Below are 19755 nucleotides of genomic sequence, written 5' to 3' on the forward strand. Positions count from 1 at the left end.
TGTTCTGAATTCTTATAGCATTCCATTTGATTTTCCTGGCTTCTCTAGTGAGCCGGTCATCTACAGATAGTAATTTCATCTCTTCCTTACCGGTATTTTTAACCAGATACTCCCTTTTACAGAAAATGAAACTGAAGCCCAGTAATATTAAGTAACAGGTTGTATTGTAAGGGCAGAGTTAGTATTTGAGTTCAAGAAGTCTGACTCTGCAAAGTATATTGGTAGAAGCATGGGATGGGGACAGTTTCAGTTTAGGAAGGTGAAAAATTCAGGACCTGGAAGACGGTGAGATTTTCACAATAATATCAATGTACTTAGTGCCACTGAACTGTATGGTTAAATATTGTTAAGATAGTGTGTTTTATTTAAATTATGTGACTTTTACCACAGTAAAAGAGAAAAGTCTGACTCTGGAATCCATGCTCTTAATTTCTACATTATGCAATTTTCCCCTTGCCTACATACCAGGATCTTTTCTCTACATAAGCAATACTTAGTTTACAAACAATACAGAGAAAGGAGCTTCAAAACATGGGTTCAATCCCTGTTCCAGAAAGACCCCACATACCATGGAGTGTATCTATCGAGCCTGTGCTAGAGCCCAGGAACCCTAGAACCCATGCTCAGCAAGAGAAGCTCATGCACCAAAACTAGTGAGTAGCTCCTGCTCACCACAACTAGAGAAAAGCCCAAGGAGTAACGAAGACCCAGCACAGCCAGTAAATAAAATAACTTTAAAAAAAGACAGAGAAGGGTTCACATTTATTTAGAAGAGAAGCCAAAAACAGCCCTACAAATAAATTTGGTAAAATAAATTTAGAGACATTAATAGAAGCCTTTGAAACTACTGAGATAAAAGACGTACAAATGCCACGTTACAATGGTTGTGTTGTAAAGAGGTCAAATCTTATAGATTGATCTACAGATTTAGTATAATAAGGCAAAATCACGATGGGGTCTTTGGAGTGTTAGCTCATCTTCCCTTTCTTCTGTTCACTTTTTTGTTTTCATTGTTTTTTTCACTTCAAGATATTCAGACATTAAAGCACTAGTACTATATAACTTAAAACTGACTTTGTCTTCTGTTTCACCATTTTTTTCTTTCAAAACGAACAAGATGGTAATATCTACTTGCAAGGGCACCTGAATCCCTGACCTAACCTGAATATTACAGACTTTGGAATAGCTACTCCTGAGGAACAGAAACTCATTCTACACAGATGACCATCTAACCCAGAGATTTCTCTCTCAGTTGCTTGAGGATTGGCTGAGACCCAAGTTTCATACTGAGGTTCTATTGTCCATGAGTTGGGTGAGGGCTCAACATCTACGGAAGAGCAAGGAAGTTATAAATTCATTTGCTTTAAAGACAAAGATGAGAGGGAGAGTGTGATCTGTTCCACTGATATTCAGGGGAAGCAAGGAGGAAGTTCTCAGCAGGATAAAAGGACAGCCCGTTTCCTTTGCTGAATCCTCCACCTCAAACTATAAATGTTGGAGGGACCAGTGCTTAGTTTGTCAGCCCCTACTCTTTTCCTGTCTTCATCCACTCTCTTTGGGATCTGTAGGGGAAAAGGTTAACTCAGCAGGTCTGAGTTGCTCATACCCTACCTATTCCCCCCCAGAAAAGCCTATTTCAAAGGACTAGTTCTTGGTCAACTTCCTGGAAACTGAGGAACATAGTTTCTTCCAGATTTCACCATCTGTACCTTTTCCTTTTGCTGATTTTACTCTCTGTCCTTTTGCTGCCATGAGCCATAACAATGATCATAACAACTTGGAGGTCCTGTGAATCCTTCTAGCAAATCATTGAGCCTGAGGGTGGTCCTGGGGACCCCTGACACAAGATCTCATCTAACCCCATAACTTCAAATCCCACTGACAACTCCCAAATGTATATTTCCAGCTCTGCTCTATCTAGACATTTAAAAATTTTTTTCTGTTTACAGGTTTATTCAACACAAAACAATCTCTTTCAACTTTACTGAGGTGGCTGACCATGTCCATGACCAAATCCGCCTCTAAACTGGAATTCAGTTGCTGACCCAGCCCCAGCCTCAGCTTTCTTGTCGGCACCAGGGGGCAAGGCATTTCGTCTGTAGGTGTTTCTGTCAGCTTCCCCTCGGTGTGAGCCTTGCAGGTCGCTCTCCCTCCAATCTTTTGGGCCATGGCCAGCCAGTCTCAGGATGGCTGTGGCACAGGGTGGCAGGCACAATCTCAGGGAGAAGGTTGGAGGATGCCCTTGTTGGTGAGGTGGCAGTAGAAGTGTCTCCAGGCAAACTGTTCTTTCACATAGCCTCGTGATTTGAGAGACTGCATGGCTTTCGTGACGTGCAGATTGGGCACGTTCTTGTCTGACAGCTCCAGGTGCTAGGACATGTGGACATTCTTCTTGGTCACCATCACCCCTGCCTTAAAAAGGAGTTCATAAATGCCAATCCGGTTCTTCTTGGGCATCAACATCATGACGACTGCTGTGATCGGGGCCGGAGCTGGAAAAGAAGTTATCTAGACTTCTATGAACATTTGCCTACTTGATTCTCTGATTGATCCTTGACATGTCAAACCAAATTCTTGATTTCTCTCTCTGTCCCAGATTTGCTCCTTCCCCATTGTTGCTTCAGAAAGTGGCCTGAAGAAACTGTCATCCAGTTGCTCTGGCCAGAAACCTGGGAGTCATCCTGGACTCCTTGTTCCCTTTAGTAAATCTCATCCTCACATCTCCATCCCCGAGTCTCTTGAGATTCAAAGCATCTCATGCCTGCACCTCCCTAGGTGCCTCATTCCCATGCTGCATTCTGTGTTTTCTCTTGTCATCTCTTAATAGCTCCTTGTTCCTTATCCTCTACTATGATTTGAAAAGACACTGCTTGTCTGACCCGTGGATACATCCCGTGCTCCACTCTGGCTGACTCAGGCTCAGACTTCTCCCCGCCTGCTGTGTCCATCAACAATGTATACAGTAAACACTATGACATCCCCAGCTTCTGGTTATCAGACCTTGGTCCTTTAATTCTAGGTGGCTTTTGACTTGTTTCTATTGCTTTTAAAGAAACATGAGCCCAAAACTTAAGATATGGTAACAGCTAGGGTCTAGAGCCTGAAAAAGACATCGAAACAGAATGTCACAAGGTTTACAAAGAGAATGGCTGGAATATAATGTGTATGTAATAAACATCATTGAATATATGATTGAGCGTGACTTCTTTAGGATTTCTGGAGAAAGGATCTCTGCTTCCATTAGGTGGGACGGTTGATTTGGCAGTAGATGTTGTTTTCTGGATTCACAAGCACCTATTACACAAAGAGAAGAGGTAAGTTCCAGTTCTGGTGGGCTTTCCTGGGCTACTTGCTGTAGGGGCTCAAACTGTCTGGCATTCTCCTTTCTCAACCTTGAAAATTCCAAAGATCTTCCTTTCTCATTGTACTTCAGTCATGCTGACACCCTTCTGTTCCTGGAATGGCCTTTGCTTCCCCATAGTGGAGGACAGAGTCTAAGGTGACCCCCATAATCCTCACCTCCTGGTATTCATGCATGTGTCTGTGCTTAGTCCATCAGTAGTGACAGATTCTTTGCCAGCCTATGGATTGTAGCCCGCCAGGCTCCTCTGTCCATGGGATTTCCCAGGCAAGAAGACTGGAGTGGATCGCCATTTCCTTCTCCAGGGGATCTTCCCCACCCAGGGCTTGAACCCAGGTCTCCTGCATTGCAGGAAGATTCTTTACCATCTGAGCCACCAGGGAAGTCCCCTGGTTTTCATGCCCTGATGCAAACCTCCCCTTGAGGGCGAGACCTGTGACTTGCATCTAACCATTTGAATATGGCAAAGGTGACAGGAGGTATCTGCTTACATTGTGTGATTATGTTATATAACAGTGTGACATCTCTCTTGGCTTTGAAGAAGTGAGGTACAACGTTGGGAGCTGCCTATGGAAAGCACTGAACTGAGTGCAGCCCCCAGCTGACAGCTGTCAGACACTGAGGCCCTCCTTATGACAGCCTGCAAGGAACTGAATGCTTCCAGCAACCCGAAGAGCTCAGACGTGGATCCCTTCCCAGTAGAGCCTCAGACGAGACCTGAGACTTGGCCAACGCCTTTTTTGCAGCCTTGCAGAAGACCCATCAGAGAATTGCCTGAACTCCTGACCCAGGAAACTGTGAGATAATAAATATGTGTTGTTTTAAGCTGCTAAGCTCGTGGTAATTCTTTATGCATCAACAGATAAAAAATACATTCACTTCAGGACCTTTTCACTTGATTGATGCTCCTCAACTCAGAACACTCCACTCCAGACCCTCTGCGCTGTGTGCTCCTTCTCATCCCTTCAGAAGGTAGCAGACACTGAGGTGTCTGACCTGACACTCCTCCTGTATCTTCCCTCTTGCCTGCTTCTATTGGAGAGAGTGGGAAGGATAACAGCTAATTTTCTCAGCCTTCCTTGCAACAAGGGCCACATGACAGCATCCCGACCCAAGGAGACATAAGAGAAAGTTTAGTGGGTGAGATTTCCAGGAAGAGCTTTTGCTCCACTGATGAAAAGGAACAAATGAGACTCCTTCCCCCTAGATCCTGATGAAGAGAGGGACCTAAGAGGCTATGTTTGTACCAGTTCACAGATAATTAGAGAGCTGACAAATGTCAGCACAATCTATACAATGGCCTGAACAACTGTGCTTCTCCTATGAAGAATCTGAACCAGAAACCTTTAGATAGTAGTAGAGGGTGTTGTCATATATAATTTGAAGTTGTAGAGGAGCAGTGACCAGAAAGCTTGCATAGGCATTCAATCTGAACCAAGGAGAATGGAACAAATTCACTGATCAGCAAAAATGAGCAACCACCCTTATTAAAATGTACAAGGCACAAATAAATACTTTTCCTTATTTAAAAAAAAAAATGAGCAGCCATAAGAGAGAAAAACTTCCTGATTCTAATCCCCACAAGGCCCACAAGTAACTTCTGACATTGGTTACCTGAGATTCCTCAGTGTTTTCTCAATGAATCCCCACTTTAATTAATCTGAACTACTGTCAAGGGGTTTGTTTTTCTTATTAAAAATCCTGAAGACATTTAGACATTCACATCTTTTGAGAATGGTTCATATGACAGGTAATGAAGCAGAATGGAATGTGGTACAACAGGGTGGGATGGATTACAGAAGAATGAACAGGAAACAGGAGGGTTGTATATATATACATATATACAAATATATATGTATAACTGAATCACTTTTCTGTACACCAGAAGATAACGCCACATTATCTTAGTGAAGTAAATCAAGTAGACGTCAATAAAATAATTTTTTTAAAGTAGAAGTAGAATGGAAGACAATGCAATGAAAGGGAACAGAAAATAATGAAACAGAACTGAACAGCAGGGGGAGGGATGAGGAAGAGGAAAGAAAGAAGGGAATGAAAAGAAATAGAATGAGAAGAAATGGAATGTGGTGGAATGAAATGAAAGCTGACCAAATGGAAATGAATGCAAATAGGACACTGACTAGAGAGGAGTGGACTAGTAGGAAACCGAATGAAATGAGTGGATTAAATATGCGGATGGAAAGAACAGGAATTATGTGGAACAGGAAGGAGAAGAATGGAAATGAAATAAAATAATAATGAAATGAAAGTGAAATAATAAGAGTAATAAATGAAAGTTATGGTATGGAAATGGAAAAGTGATAGCCAGGATTAAAATAGACAGAAATGGAATGTGGAAGAAATGAACAGGTGGGATTGAAAAGGAAAAATAAAAAGGAATAAAAGGTAATAGGGAGAAGTGGGAAAGAATGGAAAGGAATGAAAGAAGAAAAGAGAAAACATGACACAGTGGATGAAGCAGAATGGAATGGGATGGAATGCACAGGAATGGCACTGAGTAGTGGGAAGTGATGACAAGGAATGGAATGGGAAGTAATAAGAGGAACAGAAGAAATGGAAAGGAAATAAAAGGAATTTTATGGAAATAAATGGAGTGAGAGGGAGTGGAGTGGAATGAAAAAAAAACAAACAGAAATGGACTGGAGAGGAAACAGTTGGAATAAAGTGAGAATAAATGAAATTAAATGGATAGAAAGCTAAACGGGTAGAGTGAAAATAAGTGTGATGGAAACATGGGATGGAGTGAAATGGATGGACAGGAAGGGAATGGAATGAAATGAACCAGAAAGTGATAGGATAAAAGGGGGTGCAAAGGGATTGAGAAGACTTTTGAAAGGAAATCTCTTGATAGGTTATCCTACAGACTCTTTAGCAAGGAGGAAAAGGGAGATTGGTGGCAGCTTTCCATCTGTCCAAAGACTCTGTGTGGCATAAAAATACCTGATAGTTTGACTCTGCATTTTCTTTTTGTAGAGTTGGGACCAAGGGATGCAATGCAAGTTTGGAGGATGGCTTCCTGGGGCCATGAGAATACCCGCCGAGGATGGTGGAAGGTGATTCCTGCTGCAAGTGAACAAAGAGATCAGTTAGGGCCCACAAGCAGTTTGTCTTAGAACCACAGCGTCTGGAAAGTGCCAATGTGCACTCTTCAGAGATCCAGAGACAAAGAGATTCCCAACCAGGTTCTCTCAAAGGATCAGAAGCAGAAGTAGGCCTAGGACCAGAACTCTTCCTTTTCACCTGGCTACGTCTGCAACTTCTTCTAATCCAAAATGTCCTTTGCATCCTGTCACTTGCTAGGCCGGTATTAGCTTATGTGCAACCCAACTGCAAGCACTAGAAGTGGAAGCAGCGCAGGGTAGGAGCTAGAATCCTAGACTCTGACCAGGGACTTCCCTGGTCGTCCAGTGGTTAAGAATCCGCCTTCTAATGCAGGGGATATGGATTTGATCCCTGGTGGGAAACTAAGATCCCACAGGCCTTGGGGCGACTAAGTCCATACTACAACTACTGAGCTCATGCACTCGGGAGCCCTCGACCCACAACTAGAGAAAAACCCACCACACTACCACAAAGATCCCACAGGCCTTAACGAACATCTGGCATGCTGCAACTAAGACCTGACACAGCCATAAATAAACAAATAAATATACTTTTTAAAAGGAATCTAGCCCAGCTCCCTGTGAGGCCTTGAGCCACGTTCTTCCCATTCCTGGCCCAGCAATGCTCAATGAAAGATCTAGACAAGATGATTTCTCATACTTGTCAAATATAACATTCTCAGATTGTATTCCTTTGTAACTTTAATAGAATCAAGCAAGGCCAACCTACCTCATATAATTGCTCTGGAGGGTCTACTGGCAGCATCTGGGGGGAAAAGAAAATAGTGAAGAGGTCCTGAGGCCTGGGATAAATGGTCACCCCTGGAAATTCTTGGAAATAGCTCAGGCCTCAGAGGCAGTTACACCTCTTCTGATTCCCAGAGGGGGCTCCAGGTTAGGCATTGTCATGCGAAAGAGAAAGAAAACAAGGAGAAGAGATGAAAAAGCCATGGATGGTCCTGAGATACCCAGAGAAAGTAGGGACCCAAGCTGCCACTGGGCATCCTTAAGAGAACATGCCTGAACTTCACCCCCACCCCAAGAGGTGAGACATAACAGCCCTGCTGGGCTGGGGAAGTGCCAGGCAGTCAGGGGAGTAGGGGGGGTGCCTCTGGAGAATTACCCACCTTTTTGACTGGGATCTGTCCTTGAGTGGCGGGTACATTGGCATACACAGGCATGGGCCAGTCTAGAGAAAGTGAATGCCAGCCCAAGGCTAGAGTTAGGGAGAGATATGAGGGAAGAAGGGGCTTCCCCAGTGTCTCAGAGGTAAAGAATCTACCTGCAATGCAGGAGACATGGGTTTGATCCCTGGATTGGGAAGATTGCCTGGAGGAGGGCATGGCAACCCACTCCAATATTCTTGCTGGTAAAATCCCATGGATAGAGGAGACTGGTGGGCTACAGTCCGTGGGGTCGCAAAGAGCCGGACACAACTGAAGCCACCGAGCACACACGCATGCGTGAGGGAAGGGGTGACTTGTCCAGGCAGGGCACTTCTATCCCCAGGAAGGACGTGGCAGAAACCTTCCTTCTTTCATCCCCAGGACTACCCCATCACATCTCCAGTGATGTTGACCTGGGAAGGTCTTGGAAATCAAGTTCTGGGTTAGATAAGACTGTTTGATGATACAGATGAGGTCAGAAGTCTTAGACCCAGCCCCAGGTGTACCAGGGTCCTCTGTAGCCTGTGTTCATCATATATCCTTCCTGGCCTTGGTTTTCTTCTCTGTAAAACTGAGCTGAATTGGACAGTCCCAGAGGACTTCTGCTTCATGAGCCCATCTTACCAGAATCTTAGACCAGACATGGCAAAGATGTTTCATTTTGCCTTTGGCCAAAGAAGGCTGCATGAGGTACTACATTGAGATGGACAGTGAGATTTGTTTTGAATGTAGCAGGGAGGAGTGTCATGATTGATTCTCTCTGCTTATAGAATCCATTAACAAAGTTTTCTGAGAGTGAGGAAGACTAGAATGGCAGTACGTTGTCATATTTGTGTTGTGGCTGTTGAAACAGGCAGCACTCCTCAGAGTTCTTGACCCTGATCTCATCCATTTTCCAGATGGGGACACAGAGGGTCCAAGACTACAGGGTTTGCCCATGATGTCATAGTGACCCAGGGGCGAAGCTGGGAGCAGAAGCCTGGGCTCTTTGCACCAGCCTCTTCTCCAGACCTCACTGCTGCCCTGGGTATCAGCTATGGAGTCACTTACTGCGACCGAGCTCTTCAAGGTGACCCTCTTCAGAAGTGGGTGTCATGTTCTCATAGACGGTATCCTCTGTTGTTCTCCTTGAGAGCCTGAAACCCCAAGACCCTTGTTCACTATGCCTCTAGTCCTTGCCCATCTCCGCAGGCTCTGCCCATATCCTATGTCCATTTTGGGCAACGTCCCAAACCCTCTCAGTTCCCAATAGGCACCACTCAGCACCATGGTCAGCAACCCTTCTACTGGGCAGGTGGTCCCCCATAGGCCACACCCCCACCCCACTCTGAGATTTACCTGTTGGTATTTCCAGTGTGCAGGAAGCAGCCCAGCCCTATGGCCAGGGCAATGACAGCCAGGATCCCGACAGTAATGCCAGCGATGGCCCCTGCAGACAGGGATGACTGGTGATCTGGGCAAGGAGAAAGAAGCAGGACCTCATCCCTGTCCCCAACCTCATTCCCAATCTTGGGGCTTTATCTCCACCGTCGTTTGATGAGTACTTGTTTTCCAGCCATTGGGAGGCAGAAGTTTATAGTAGTAATAGAATCATTTCTGGAGTCAAATGTCCTAAGTTCACATCTCAGCTGTGTGACCTTGGCCATGCTACTTAACCTCTTTGTGTTTCCTTTGGCTCTTCCTTAAAAACAAAGATAATGTGAAGCCTACTCCATATTGTTGCTGAAAAGATTAAACATGTATGTATTCATGTTCAGTACATGTAAGGTTTGGTATGTTCAATGTGGGTGAAGTATTTAGACCCATGCAAAGTGATCAGTCAGTGTTGGTGTGATGATGTTACTGATTTAGATGATGAATCAAATATGGTTGTCACAGCAAAGGGCTTTGGCAACTGGAAACCTGAGTCACCTTTGACTGTCTGGGGTCCTGTGGACACAGACAAAAGTAACTACACTTTCTGAGTCTCATTTCCTCATTTGCAAAGTGGGGGAAATGGTACCTACTGTATAGGGATGTTCTGAAGATGAAATGAGATCACAAATTTTTTTTTTTCTATTTTTTGGCCACTTTGCAGCATGCAGTATCTTAGTTCCCTGACCAGGGATCTAACCCTCACCCCCTGCAGTGGAAGCACACATAGTCGAAGCACAGAGTCTTAACCACTGGATCTCCAGGGAAGTCCTGAGTCTGACTGTTAGTGGCTGGAATTCAACAGCTCGGAACTAGGAACCTGCCCATCAGGACAGCCAGTGCCACACTCCAATCCCTAATAAGAGACCAGAGTGCTAAGGCCAGCATCAGAGAAAGTCACCTGGGCCCAAGGGGAAGGCTTACCTGAAAGACTCACCTATGACGCGGACCATGACTGAGGCAGAGCAGGTCAGCAGTGTGACAGAGTTAGAAGCTGTGCAGCTGTAATTCCCTTGGTGTTTCCAAGTCAGGGCCTCGATGACCAGTTGCTCCCCCTGGCACACACTGGTTTTGTCATGGGTCCAGTTAAACTCAGCACCCGGCTGGGATTCAGCCCAACACTGCAGGGTCAGTTTGGAGTTGAGCTCCGCGCTGATGGTGTTGTCCGCCAGGGTCTCTGACCCGCTGGTGAAGTACACTTGATCGGGGCCGTCTGCATGCAGAGCCAAATATTATGCTCCCATCCTCCACCGGTGAGATAACCTATTTTTTTTTTTTCAGTTATGACATTTTTTTTCCATTTATTTTTATTAGTTGGAGGCTAATTACTTTACAATATTGTAGTGGTTTTTGCCATACATTGACATGAATCAGCCATGAATTTACATGTGTTCCCCATCCTGAACCCCCCTCCCACCTCCCTCCCCATCCCATCCCTCTGGGTCATCCCAGTGCACCAGCCCCGAGCACTTGTCTCATGCATCCAACCTGGACTGGCGATCTGTTTCACACTTGATAATATACATGTTTCGATGCTGTTCTCTCAGATCATCCCACCCTCGCCTTCTCCCATAGAGTCCAAAGGTCTGTTCTATACATCTGTGTCTCTTTTTCTGTCTTGCATATAGGGTTATCAAGATAACCTATTTTAGCCCATTCAATTCCACATGTGAAGTTCTGCTTTCTTTTCTCCCCCCTTCTCAATTCTAACTGAGGGAATTCCTGGGAGTCAAAGGCTCTTCCAACTGTTGCTGAAAGGAATCTCGGCAAGAGAAGAAGGAGAAAAAGGTCCCTTTTCCTCTCTTAGGTGCTGAGCAAGCAGAATGTAATCCACAACATGGAGGGGGAAAGTCCAAAACAAAACAAAATGAAAATGAAAAACAAAAACCCCTGCCCTTGCAAAAGTGAATTCTAACAAGGAAGCCTCATAAGACATCCAGGCTTCAGAAATTGTTGCTGTGTCCTGCGACATGTATCCCCTAACTTCCAACATGTTTATAGTTCTTAGAGTGCTGATGGTAGCTTAAGCCAAAAAAAAAAAAAAATCTTGGAGTCATTCTTGACTCCTCCCTTTCTCTCTTGCTTCATGTCAACTAGCAGTAAACCCTGTGACTTTGATATTTAAAATATATTCATGGTCTGATCACTACAGCTGATCAGCCCCGTCAGTTCTTGATGGATGACTGTGCCTACCACAAGAGGACACCTCACAGACCTCCATCAGTAAGAGTGGAATTGACCAAGGGCCCAGCTGCTGTACCCCGTAATCCACTCCCAGGCCTCTCCTGGGCTGCACCCTGCCAGTACCTGAGGGTGTTGGAGAAAGTAAGGCAGACCCCTTCCTGGGAGACCTGGGCTCCTGGAGAGTCTTGACAACATTCCTTAGACTACACGGTGGTCCAAATGCTCCCACCCAACTCTGTACTCTGTCTTCCTCCCTCACTCCAAGTACCTCAGTCTGAGGGCAATCCCACTCTTTTGAGGCTCTCTCCCTACCTTTTCTGCACAAGAGCATTCCCTTAAGAAAATCTTTGCATATATAATCCACTGAATCCCATTTTGGGGTCTGCCTCTCCATGGAATCAGACAAAAACAACGGTATCACCTCCTCCCTCTCCCCTGTTTCCACCCTTTAGACAAGGGCCAGAAAGACTCTGTGCAAACCCCAGTCTAATCCTCTCTCTCCTCTGCTCAGAGCCTTTTGTAGCTCGAGTGTCCCCACCATGGCCCACGGGACCCTGTGTGGTCTATTACCCCCACCCTCCCAGCTTCTTCTGTTCCATTCTCCCTATAACTTACCTCTCCAGTCATCTTGGCCTCCTGGGATTCCTCTGACAAGCCAAGCACAGTCCCACCTCCCCAGCCTTGGGATTCACTTCCCTTGGTCACCTGCACAGCTCTCTCCCTGCCTCCTGCTGCACACATACCACCTCCTCCAGGAAGCCTCACCTGACCACCCCAGCCAGGACTGCAACACCTCCCCCACTTCCCAGCCTTGCCTGTCTTTCTCACTGCCTCTAGTTCCATCTGACACAGCATGGATTTCCCCTTGTTCAGCTGTGTATGGTCTGTCTCCCCCACTAGAACATAAAGCTCCGTGAGGGTGGCCTTGTCCCCTGCTCAGACATGCCTGTCACAGAGCAGGTGTTTGATAATTATGGGATGAGCGGCTGGATGTAAGAACTTCAGCAAGGGAGAGAGGAGGAAGGAGGAGAAGGTCCAGGCTAGGGACGACTCACAGCTGATGTTCAACTTCAGGGCTTCACTCCGCGCCCGGCTGCCCCAGTTCCAGACCTCGCACGCATAGGGCCCAGTGTCGTTCCGCCGAAGGCCGAGGATGACCAGGGTGTTGTTTATAGGCATCAGGTGCTCGCTGGGCAGGAGGAGTTGGTCCCCCAGGAACCACCGGACTCCAACTCCCTCATGGGGGGTCTGGCAGGTCAGGACCACCAAGTTGGTGTCCTCCACAAGAGTCCGGTTTGGGGGTATGATGTAAGGCTTGGTCAGTGTTTCTGGAAACACACAAGAGGGACGGGACGGGATCCAGGGACACCCTTTGCCAGTCTCCTGCCCATATGGGGCCCACAGGATTTCCCAGGGATGTGTGTTTATGTGGTGTGTGGCGTGTATGTGTGTGTGTTGCATATGACTGTGCTGTGTGGGTGGGGTATCTAAGTCTTTTGTGTATGAGCGTGTGTTGTGTGACAATTATGTGAATATGTTACAGGTTTTGCATGTACGGAGAGTGTGTGGTACATGGATGAGTTTTGTGTGTGAGTGTGTGTTCTGTGTCTTTATTTATTTTTGCCTGTGCTGGGATTTTGTTGCTGCATGAGGGCTTTCTCTAGTTGTGTTGTGTGGGACCTGCTCTCTAGTGTGGTGCACAGGCTTCTCATAGTGGTGGCTTCTCCTGCTGTGGAACACGGGCTCTAGGGCGTCCGGGCTCAGTCCCTGTGGTACACAGACTTAGTAGCTCCCTGGCATGAGGGATCTTCCCAGACCAGGGATCGAACCCTTGTCTCCTGCACTGGCAACTGGACTTAACCACTGGACCACCAGAGAAGTCCCTTTTGTGTCTATCTATATGTGTGTGTTGTGTATACATGTATTGTGACTGTGAGGTATGGTGGTGTGTATATACATATACATATATATATATATATATATATATACACACACACACGTACTCTGTGTGCAAGTGAGTATATGTTGTGTGTGCGTATATCTTCTGTACATGAGTATATGTTATGTGTCTGTGGTAATGTATGTGTTCTGTGTATATGTTGTACCATGTATTTACAAGCACAGTACATGTATGTACATACCTACATGCTTGGTATATCACTACAATGTGTGAAGTACAGTTACGTACTGTGTGTGTTCTGCATGTGTTGAGGGTGTTAAATGTGTGGTATGTGAGGTGTTTTCTGTGTTGTACATGAGGATGTTTAGTGTCTGTGATATGTGCTGTAGGTGTCTATTGGGTGGATATTATGTTTCGTGTGTATACGTGTTTTATGAGAGAACATGTTGTGTGTCTGTGGTATTGTTTGTCACATATTTGAGATACGTGTGTCTGTGTTCTCTAAGTATTTTGCGTGTGCTCTGCCTATGTGTGAGTACACCTATGTACATGTTGTGGGCTTTATGTGTACGGTGTGTGTATGTGTGGTATGTGTGATGTGTTATGTCCTGTGTGTTTCATGTACTGTGTGTGTCTGTTGGGTCCATGGTATGTGGGTCTTGTGTGTGTGTGTGTTGTGTGCTTTTGTGTGCTGTGTGTATGTGCTGCGTGTGAGTTGTATGTGTTGTATGTGAGCTGTATGTGTCTGTGGTGCACATGTGTGTATCTGCGATGCATGCGTGACTGATTCTATTTTTTTAGCCATGTCATGTGGCATGAGGAATCTTAGTTCCCCAAATGGGGCTCAAACCCAGGCCCCCTGCATCGGGAGTGCAGTCTTAACCACCAGAACACCAGAGAAGTCCCCTGCGTGTGTGACTGTCATGTGTGTGTGTCCATGTGTGTATGGCGTGTGTGAGTGCTGTGTTAGTGTTTGTATGTACAGAGAATCACCTCCCACACTTCCAGAGAGTAAAGTGATAGACGCCCCACAGAGAGCCTCCAAAGCCTTGTGGAAGATGTGCCAAACAAGGACCCGGGTCCTTCCCTGTGCCCAGAGCCACAGTCTGCCACCAGCCGCAAGGGAGAGCCCCACCCCACCACGCCCTCCTCCAGCTCGAGGAGGTCAGTGGCCCTGACTGTCAGAGGCACAAAGGACAGGAATGGGGGAAAGAGACTCACTGAGGACGCGGACTTTGACAGTGCCCAGGACGGTCAGTTGGGTGGCAGTGTTGGACACCAAGCAGCTGTAGGTGCCCTCGTGTTCTTTGGACACGGCATGGATGGTAACACTGCTCGTGTTGAGGAACAAGCTTGAGACGGGCTTGGAGTCATTGGCGAAATACCATGAATATAAAGCTGGTGGGTAAGACTCAGTTTCTGCCAAGAAGGTCACATTGGAGCCCTCCATCACCTCAACCACATCCCCGCTGGCTACACCAGGCTCCCACTTGATCGTGACCGGGTCAGGGCCATCTGGGAGGACAAGAACAATTGTAGCAGCAACAATAGTATCATCAGTGAGAGCTCTCTTAGGGGGACCCAGGCATTCAATAAACAGGAACTTTTCTCTTCCCTCAAACTCTGGAACCATTACAAAGGAGATGTTAGAGTCTGACAGTGAGGATATGCCACATGCATCCCTGGGTAAAGCAGGTTTGAAAGACACACCTAAAGCATGCCAGCAAGGGACTTCCCTGGTGGTCCACTGGTTATGAATTTGCCTTCCAATACAGGGGATGCAGGTTTGATCCCCAGTTGGGGAACTAAGATCCCACATGCCGTGGGGCAACTATGCCTGCACTGCAACTACTGAGCCCAAGTGCTCTAGAGCCTGTGCTCCACAAGAAGAGAAGCCTGCCTGTCACCCAGAGCAGTGAAAATAAAGATAATACATAAAAAAATAAAGCATGCCAGCAATTGCTCTTTCCTCACGACTACCTAGGCAATATTTTGGATCAAACATTCAAAAGTTAAGGAGCTCGATTTTAGGCACATCACGTTGGACGTTTCCAGGAGAATCCAAGTAGAGATGTCAAACAGCTATATGTCTGGAGTTCAAGGATGGACAAGTCCGCATTTGGATGGTATGTAAAGCTGCGAGACTGGATGAGATCACTGAGGAAGCGGGTGTTGCTGAGGGGCTGGGGAGAATGGAAAGGGACTCACAGTACACAGTCAGGTAGGTGGGGTCACTGCTCTTGACCAGGAGGAGTCCCAGATCCCAAGCTTCACATTGGTACTCCCCAGCATCCTGCCGCTGGACAGTGAGGATGGTGAGGTTCTTGCCATCTGTGGACAGCTGTATGCGCTCATGGGATGGCAGGGGCTGGTGGTTGGAGACCCAGCGGATGGTGATGTTGACGTCTGGGGTGTCACAGTAGAAGGTCACATTTTCCCTGTGCTCTATGACTGTGCCCTGGCTGACTGAAATGGTGGGCTTGGCCAGAGTTTCTACAGAGGGAGAAACGAGAGTAGGGGGAGACAGAAGCAGAGACACAGGTGAAGGATAGACCAAGTAAAATATAGTCACAGAGGGACCCCAAGAAACAGGGAGGGGTTGGAATTGCATGCAGACACCCCTCAGCTCCATGACTGGTCTCCAATGCTGGATCTAGTTCTCATTCTAGGTGTTATCTTGGGACCCTCAAGTCTCCTCTCCCCCAGTAAATGAGGTGTTGCAAATAAAACAGAGGATCAGGGACATGACGGTGGGTCAATTATTATTGGCTGCAAAGAAGTCAAGCTTGTACTGGGGATAACAACCAGGTCCCTCTACCACTTCTTAGCCAATTTTCCCTAGCCCCAGCCAGGACATCCACCCCTTCACACCCCCTGCCCCCTCTCGAACACAACTGATTGGCCCAGTCATTGCCTGACTGGGCCAATCAGGTTTGTCCTGTTGGGACTTTGGGCATGGAACCCGGATGAGCACTTGAGGGTGGAGATAGAGACCAGAATGAGAGCCTTGTTTTCTGTGCCCTGAATCTACCATGAGTCAGGGGTGACCAACGGGCCCCAAATGTAGACGGAACAACATCCTTCTCACTTAGGGTGAAGGCATCACGGGAGATCTGGGCTGCAGCTGCCAAGCTCCACACGGTCAAAAGTGAGGCTGGAGGGGGAAAGAGGAGGCATTCAGGGAGGAAGGTGTGTTGGGGGTGTCCAGCTGTGGTCTTCCTGAGTGGAGGGAGGTCTGAGGTCATGAATGGGGCCCTCCACCCCTTGAGGCTTGACTTTCACTCACTACTTCCTGGCTATGTGACTTGAGGCATGTTTTGTCGTCTCTGAGCCTCAGTTTCCCCAGCTATAAAATGGGAATAATATCATCTGCCTCCTAGAATTGTAGGGGGTGGTAATGAACACTGACCAGTTTTAACTGGATCCCCTGAGGGTCACTGCACTCTCTCCAGTGATGCTCATTCCGTGGAAGATGCCTCTCCCTTCCAGTGAAAGGTAAACAAACACTCAGATCAGTGAAGTCACTTTCCAAGACCAGATAGTAAGCGTCAGAAGCTAGACTTGAACCTGGTCTGCCAGTTCCTAAAGACTTTGCTCTCAACACTGCAATTCCTCTCGTCCAGGGTTGGGCACAGAGCCAACCCCCAGTAAAGGGGAACTTCTTCTATTATCTTTGATGGGAGAAAGTAACCTTTCATTCTTCCGCATGCTTGCCCTCAGGCAGGGATTTCCTCCCCACAGAGGGGAGAAGAGGAAATGAGATAGCAGGAGTTTTCGGTTTTCCATTTGGCCATTCTGCACACAGTTTTATGGAAGCTCAGAGATTGTGGGCACAGGTGGGGATACCCAACCCCAGCAGCTATGGCCATGTGCCGCTGACCCTGAAACTCCTGTCTTTGCCCTAACCATTCGCCCAATTAACAAAGGCAGGCAGCCATGCCTTTCTCCAGCCCTCAGATGACCCCAATTTAGATCAAGCATTGCCCCATTCCCCACTCATTTGGGTTAAAGACAAGGGCTCTTAGGAGCAAATATGGACTCTGATAATGATAATGGACTTTGTCTATTATCCTGGGCAAGGGGCTTTCTCTTTGTGAGCCTCAGTTTCTTCAACTGCAAAACAGGGAGAACAGTAGAACTTAGTGCATCAGGTTATTGTGAGGTCTGCTATCAGACATGACGATTTCACAGTAAGTGTTAGTCACTACTATTAGTACTTAGTTATTACTATTATTGCCATTGTTATTTCCTGTGCTTGTTATAACTGACAATGGAAAACCATCTGAAATCCTCTATCCTCAGTGCTATTGGAGGTGAAGTCCATAGGCTCATTCATTGGAAGGACTGATGCTGAAGCTGAAACTCCAATACTTTGGCCACCTGATGGGAAGAGCCAACTCATTGGAAAAGACCCTGATGCTGGGAAAGATTGAAGGGAGGAGGAGAAGGGGTGGCAGAGGATGAGATGGTTGGATGGCATCACCAACTCAGTGGACATGAATTTGAGCGAACTCCAGGTGACAGGGAAGGACAGAGGAGCCTGGTGTGCCTCTCAGGGCTGGCACAACCTCTCGTTGCCAGTCTTACTCCTGTCTGTTATACTCCAGCTCTGGTTCTCTGTCTCTCCCCGCCCTGACTCCCCTGAATCTATTTCTCTGTACGTATCTGTGAAAATTTTTCTTTTCTTAAAAAAATTAATTTTTAATATGTATGTATTTATGGCTGCGCTGGGTCTTCGTTGCTGCCTGGGCTTTTGTCTAGTTTCGGGGCTCGGGCTTCTCACTATGATGGCCTCTCTTGTTGTGGAGCACGGGCTCCAGGGCATGCGGGCTTCACTAGTTGCAGCACACCGGATTAGTTGCTCAACAGTATGTGGGATCTTCCCAGATCAGGGATCAAACCTGAGTCTCCTGCATTCGCAGGCAGATTCTTGACCACTGAGCCCCACCAGAGAAGCCCTGCAGAGTTTTTTTGCTCTTTGTCCTCAGGCTCCCTCTCTCCTCTTTGCTCTGTTTTTCCCTCTGGTACAGTTTCTATTGTAATTTTCACTCTCTCTTGCCTCTCTCTGGTTCTATGGCTCTGATTCCATCTGTCTCTCCTCCTCTGTGTGTATGTCTCTGTCTGTTTCTCTGTCCCCCTTTGTCAATCTCTCTCTTATTTTGTTTGGCTGCACTGGGTCTTAGAGGAGGCATGTGGGATCTAGTTTTCGGGACCAAGGATTGAACCTGGGCCCCCTGCGTTGGGAGTTGGGCGCTGGGAGCGTGGACTGGACTGCTGGGGAAGTCTCTTGTCAATCTCTTGTATTTGAGTTCATTCCTGTCTCTGTCTCTGTTTCTCTCGTCTCTATTTGGGTCTCTTTCGCACACATGTACACACACACCCCTCCCCTCCCCCACCTGAAGGGAGCAGGACACCCACCTGAGAGCAGGATTCCAGCCCAGCGGCGGCCCCGTAGGTCAGCGGACTCCATGGGGCCTGGCACCCGACTTCAGAGCGCCAAGCTGTCTTCCCGGCTTCCGCACGCAGTGTCCGTCCTCCCTCCGCCTGCGGCCTCTCCAGCTCTCTTTTCCCCTCTGCCCAGCTGCCGGCTCACAGGTGACAGTGGCTCCCGGGACAGACAGCGACGGTGGCACGGGAGGAACTTTGGCCGCACCTTCCTCAGCCCTCGCCCCCAGGCTTTACTTTCCTCCTCCTCCCAGCACAGAGAAAACCAAAGTCCAGCAGTCCCCGGAACCCTGGGGTTTCCCCCAAGGCGCGGAAGGAGGAAGAAGCCCCGCCCTCTGGCCCCGGATCCCCTTGAAAATTACGCCTCTTCCCATCAAAGGCCCATCAGGATGGGGCTGAGGGAGCCGCCGGAGAGAAGCAGTGCCAGGGAGGGGCAAATTAAGAATGTCAGCGTTAAAGGGACCAGGAACTGAGATTACAGTGGTCAACAGCTACAACAATAAAATCAGTAATGATGGCTCCTGGTTATCCAGAGCTTGATAAAACAGTGCCAGGTTAACCAAGTGTTCAGTCGCATCCAACTCTTTGTGACCCCCTGAGCTGTAGCCCACCAGGCTCCTCAGTCCATGGGATTTTCCAGGCAAGAATACTGGAGTGGGTTGCCATTCTCTTCTCTAGAAGTTCACCATGAGCTGCCTGGAAATACCAAATGAACTGAAGTGACGCTTGTGATATGGAGTCCTGGTCACAAAGGCGCTGGAGTCTGAAGGGCGGGATGCCCAGAGCTGGGTGGGGATAGCCCCAAGGGGTACCTGACTCAGCCTTCGGGGAGCAGGCAGGGAAGACTTCCTGGAGGAGAGGACATCTGAACTGAGACCTGGAGGATTAAAAACAAAAACCCTGTATCTGAGTGTTAATTCTTCTTTTTAAAAAAATTCCCTTTGGGCAAGAAATGCTGTTGGGAGCCTCAAAAACCAAGATTGAATGTAATCGACCTGGTCAGAGAACTACCTTCAACCTATTTCTTTTACTTCAGTTCATTCATTCCTTCATAATAACAGCTGTTCCCCCAAACTCTTCCTCTGGGCTGATTCCTGGACCTAACAGTATATAATAATACAGCAGAAATCTCCAATTCTACCTTCACAAGCTCAAGGTCCAGCA

The 19755-nt window shown here is 47.3% G+C and overlaps 1 protein-coding gene and 1 pseudogene across 6 annotated transcripts in view; both read right to left on the bottom strand.

The window, feature by feature from the left end:
* Nucleotides 1-743: 743 nt before the first annotated feature.
* LOC122420739 lies at nt 744-2466 on the bottom strand (annotated as a pseudogene). Its single transcript, XR_006263366.1, has one exon. The product of XR_006263366.1 is annotated as a 40S ribosomal protein S10-like (transcript).
* Nucleotides 744-19755, bottom strand: part of CEACAM20 (CEA cell adhesion molecule 20) — a 92878-nt gene continuing 73866 nt past the window's right edge. The window contains exons 3-14 of one of the 5 annotated variants that reach the window (XM_043436146.1): nt 18565-19468; nt 16235-16300; nt 15355-15639; nt 14368-14661; nt 12302-12574; nt 10000-10275; nt 8988-9102; nt 8700-8785; nt 7611-7672; nt 7214-7249; nt 6323-6445; nt 744-3294 (exon numbers count right to left, since the gene is read on the bottom strand). In XM_043436146.1, coding sequence (XP_043292081.1) covers nt 3241-3294; nt 6323-6445; nt 7214-7249; nt 7611-7672; nt 8700-8785; nt 8988-9102; nt 10000-10275; nt 12302-12574; nt 14368-14661; nt 15355-15639; nt 16235-16300; nt 18565-18616 — 1722 coding nt within the window. In that variant the 5' untranslated portion in view covers nt 18617-19468 and the 3' untranslated portion in view covers nt 744-3240. Of the gene's footprint in view, nt 3295-4283; nt 4394-6322; nt 6446-7213; nt 7250-7610; nt 7673-8699; nt 8786-8987; nt 9103-9999; nt 10276-12301; nt 12575-14367; nt 14662-15354; nt 15640-16234; nt 16301-18564; nt 19469-19755 lie in introns of those variants that run through there. The other 4 variants (XM_043436147.1, XM_043436145.1, XM_043436148.1 and 1 more) reach the window with 4 other exon arrangements.

This window comes from Cervus canadensis, chromosome 18 (genome assembly GCF_019320065.1).
Source record: "Cervus canadensis isolate Bull #8, Minnesota chromosome 18, ASM1932006v1, whole genome shotgun sequence".
In the NCBI taxonomy this organism is placed as follows: Eukaryota; Metazoa; Chordata; class Mammalia; order Artiodactyla; family Cervidae; genus Cervus; species Cervus canadensis.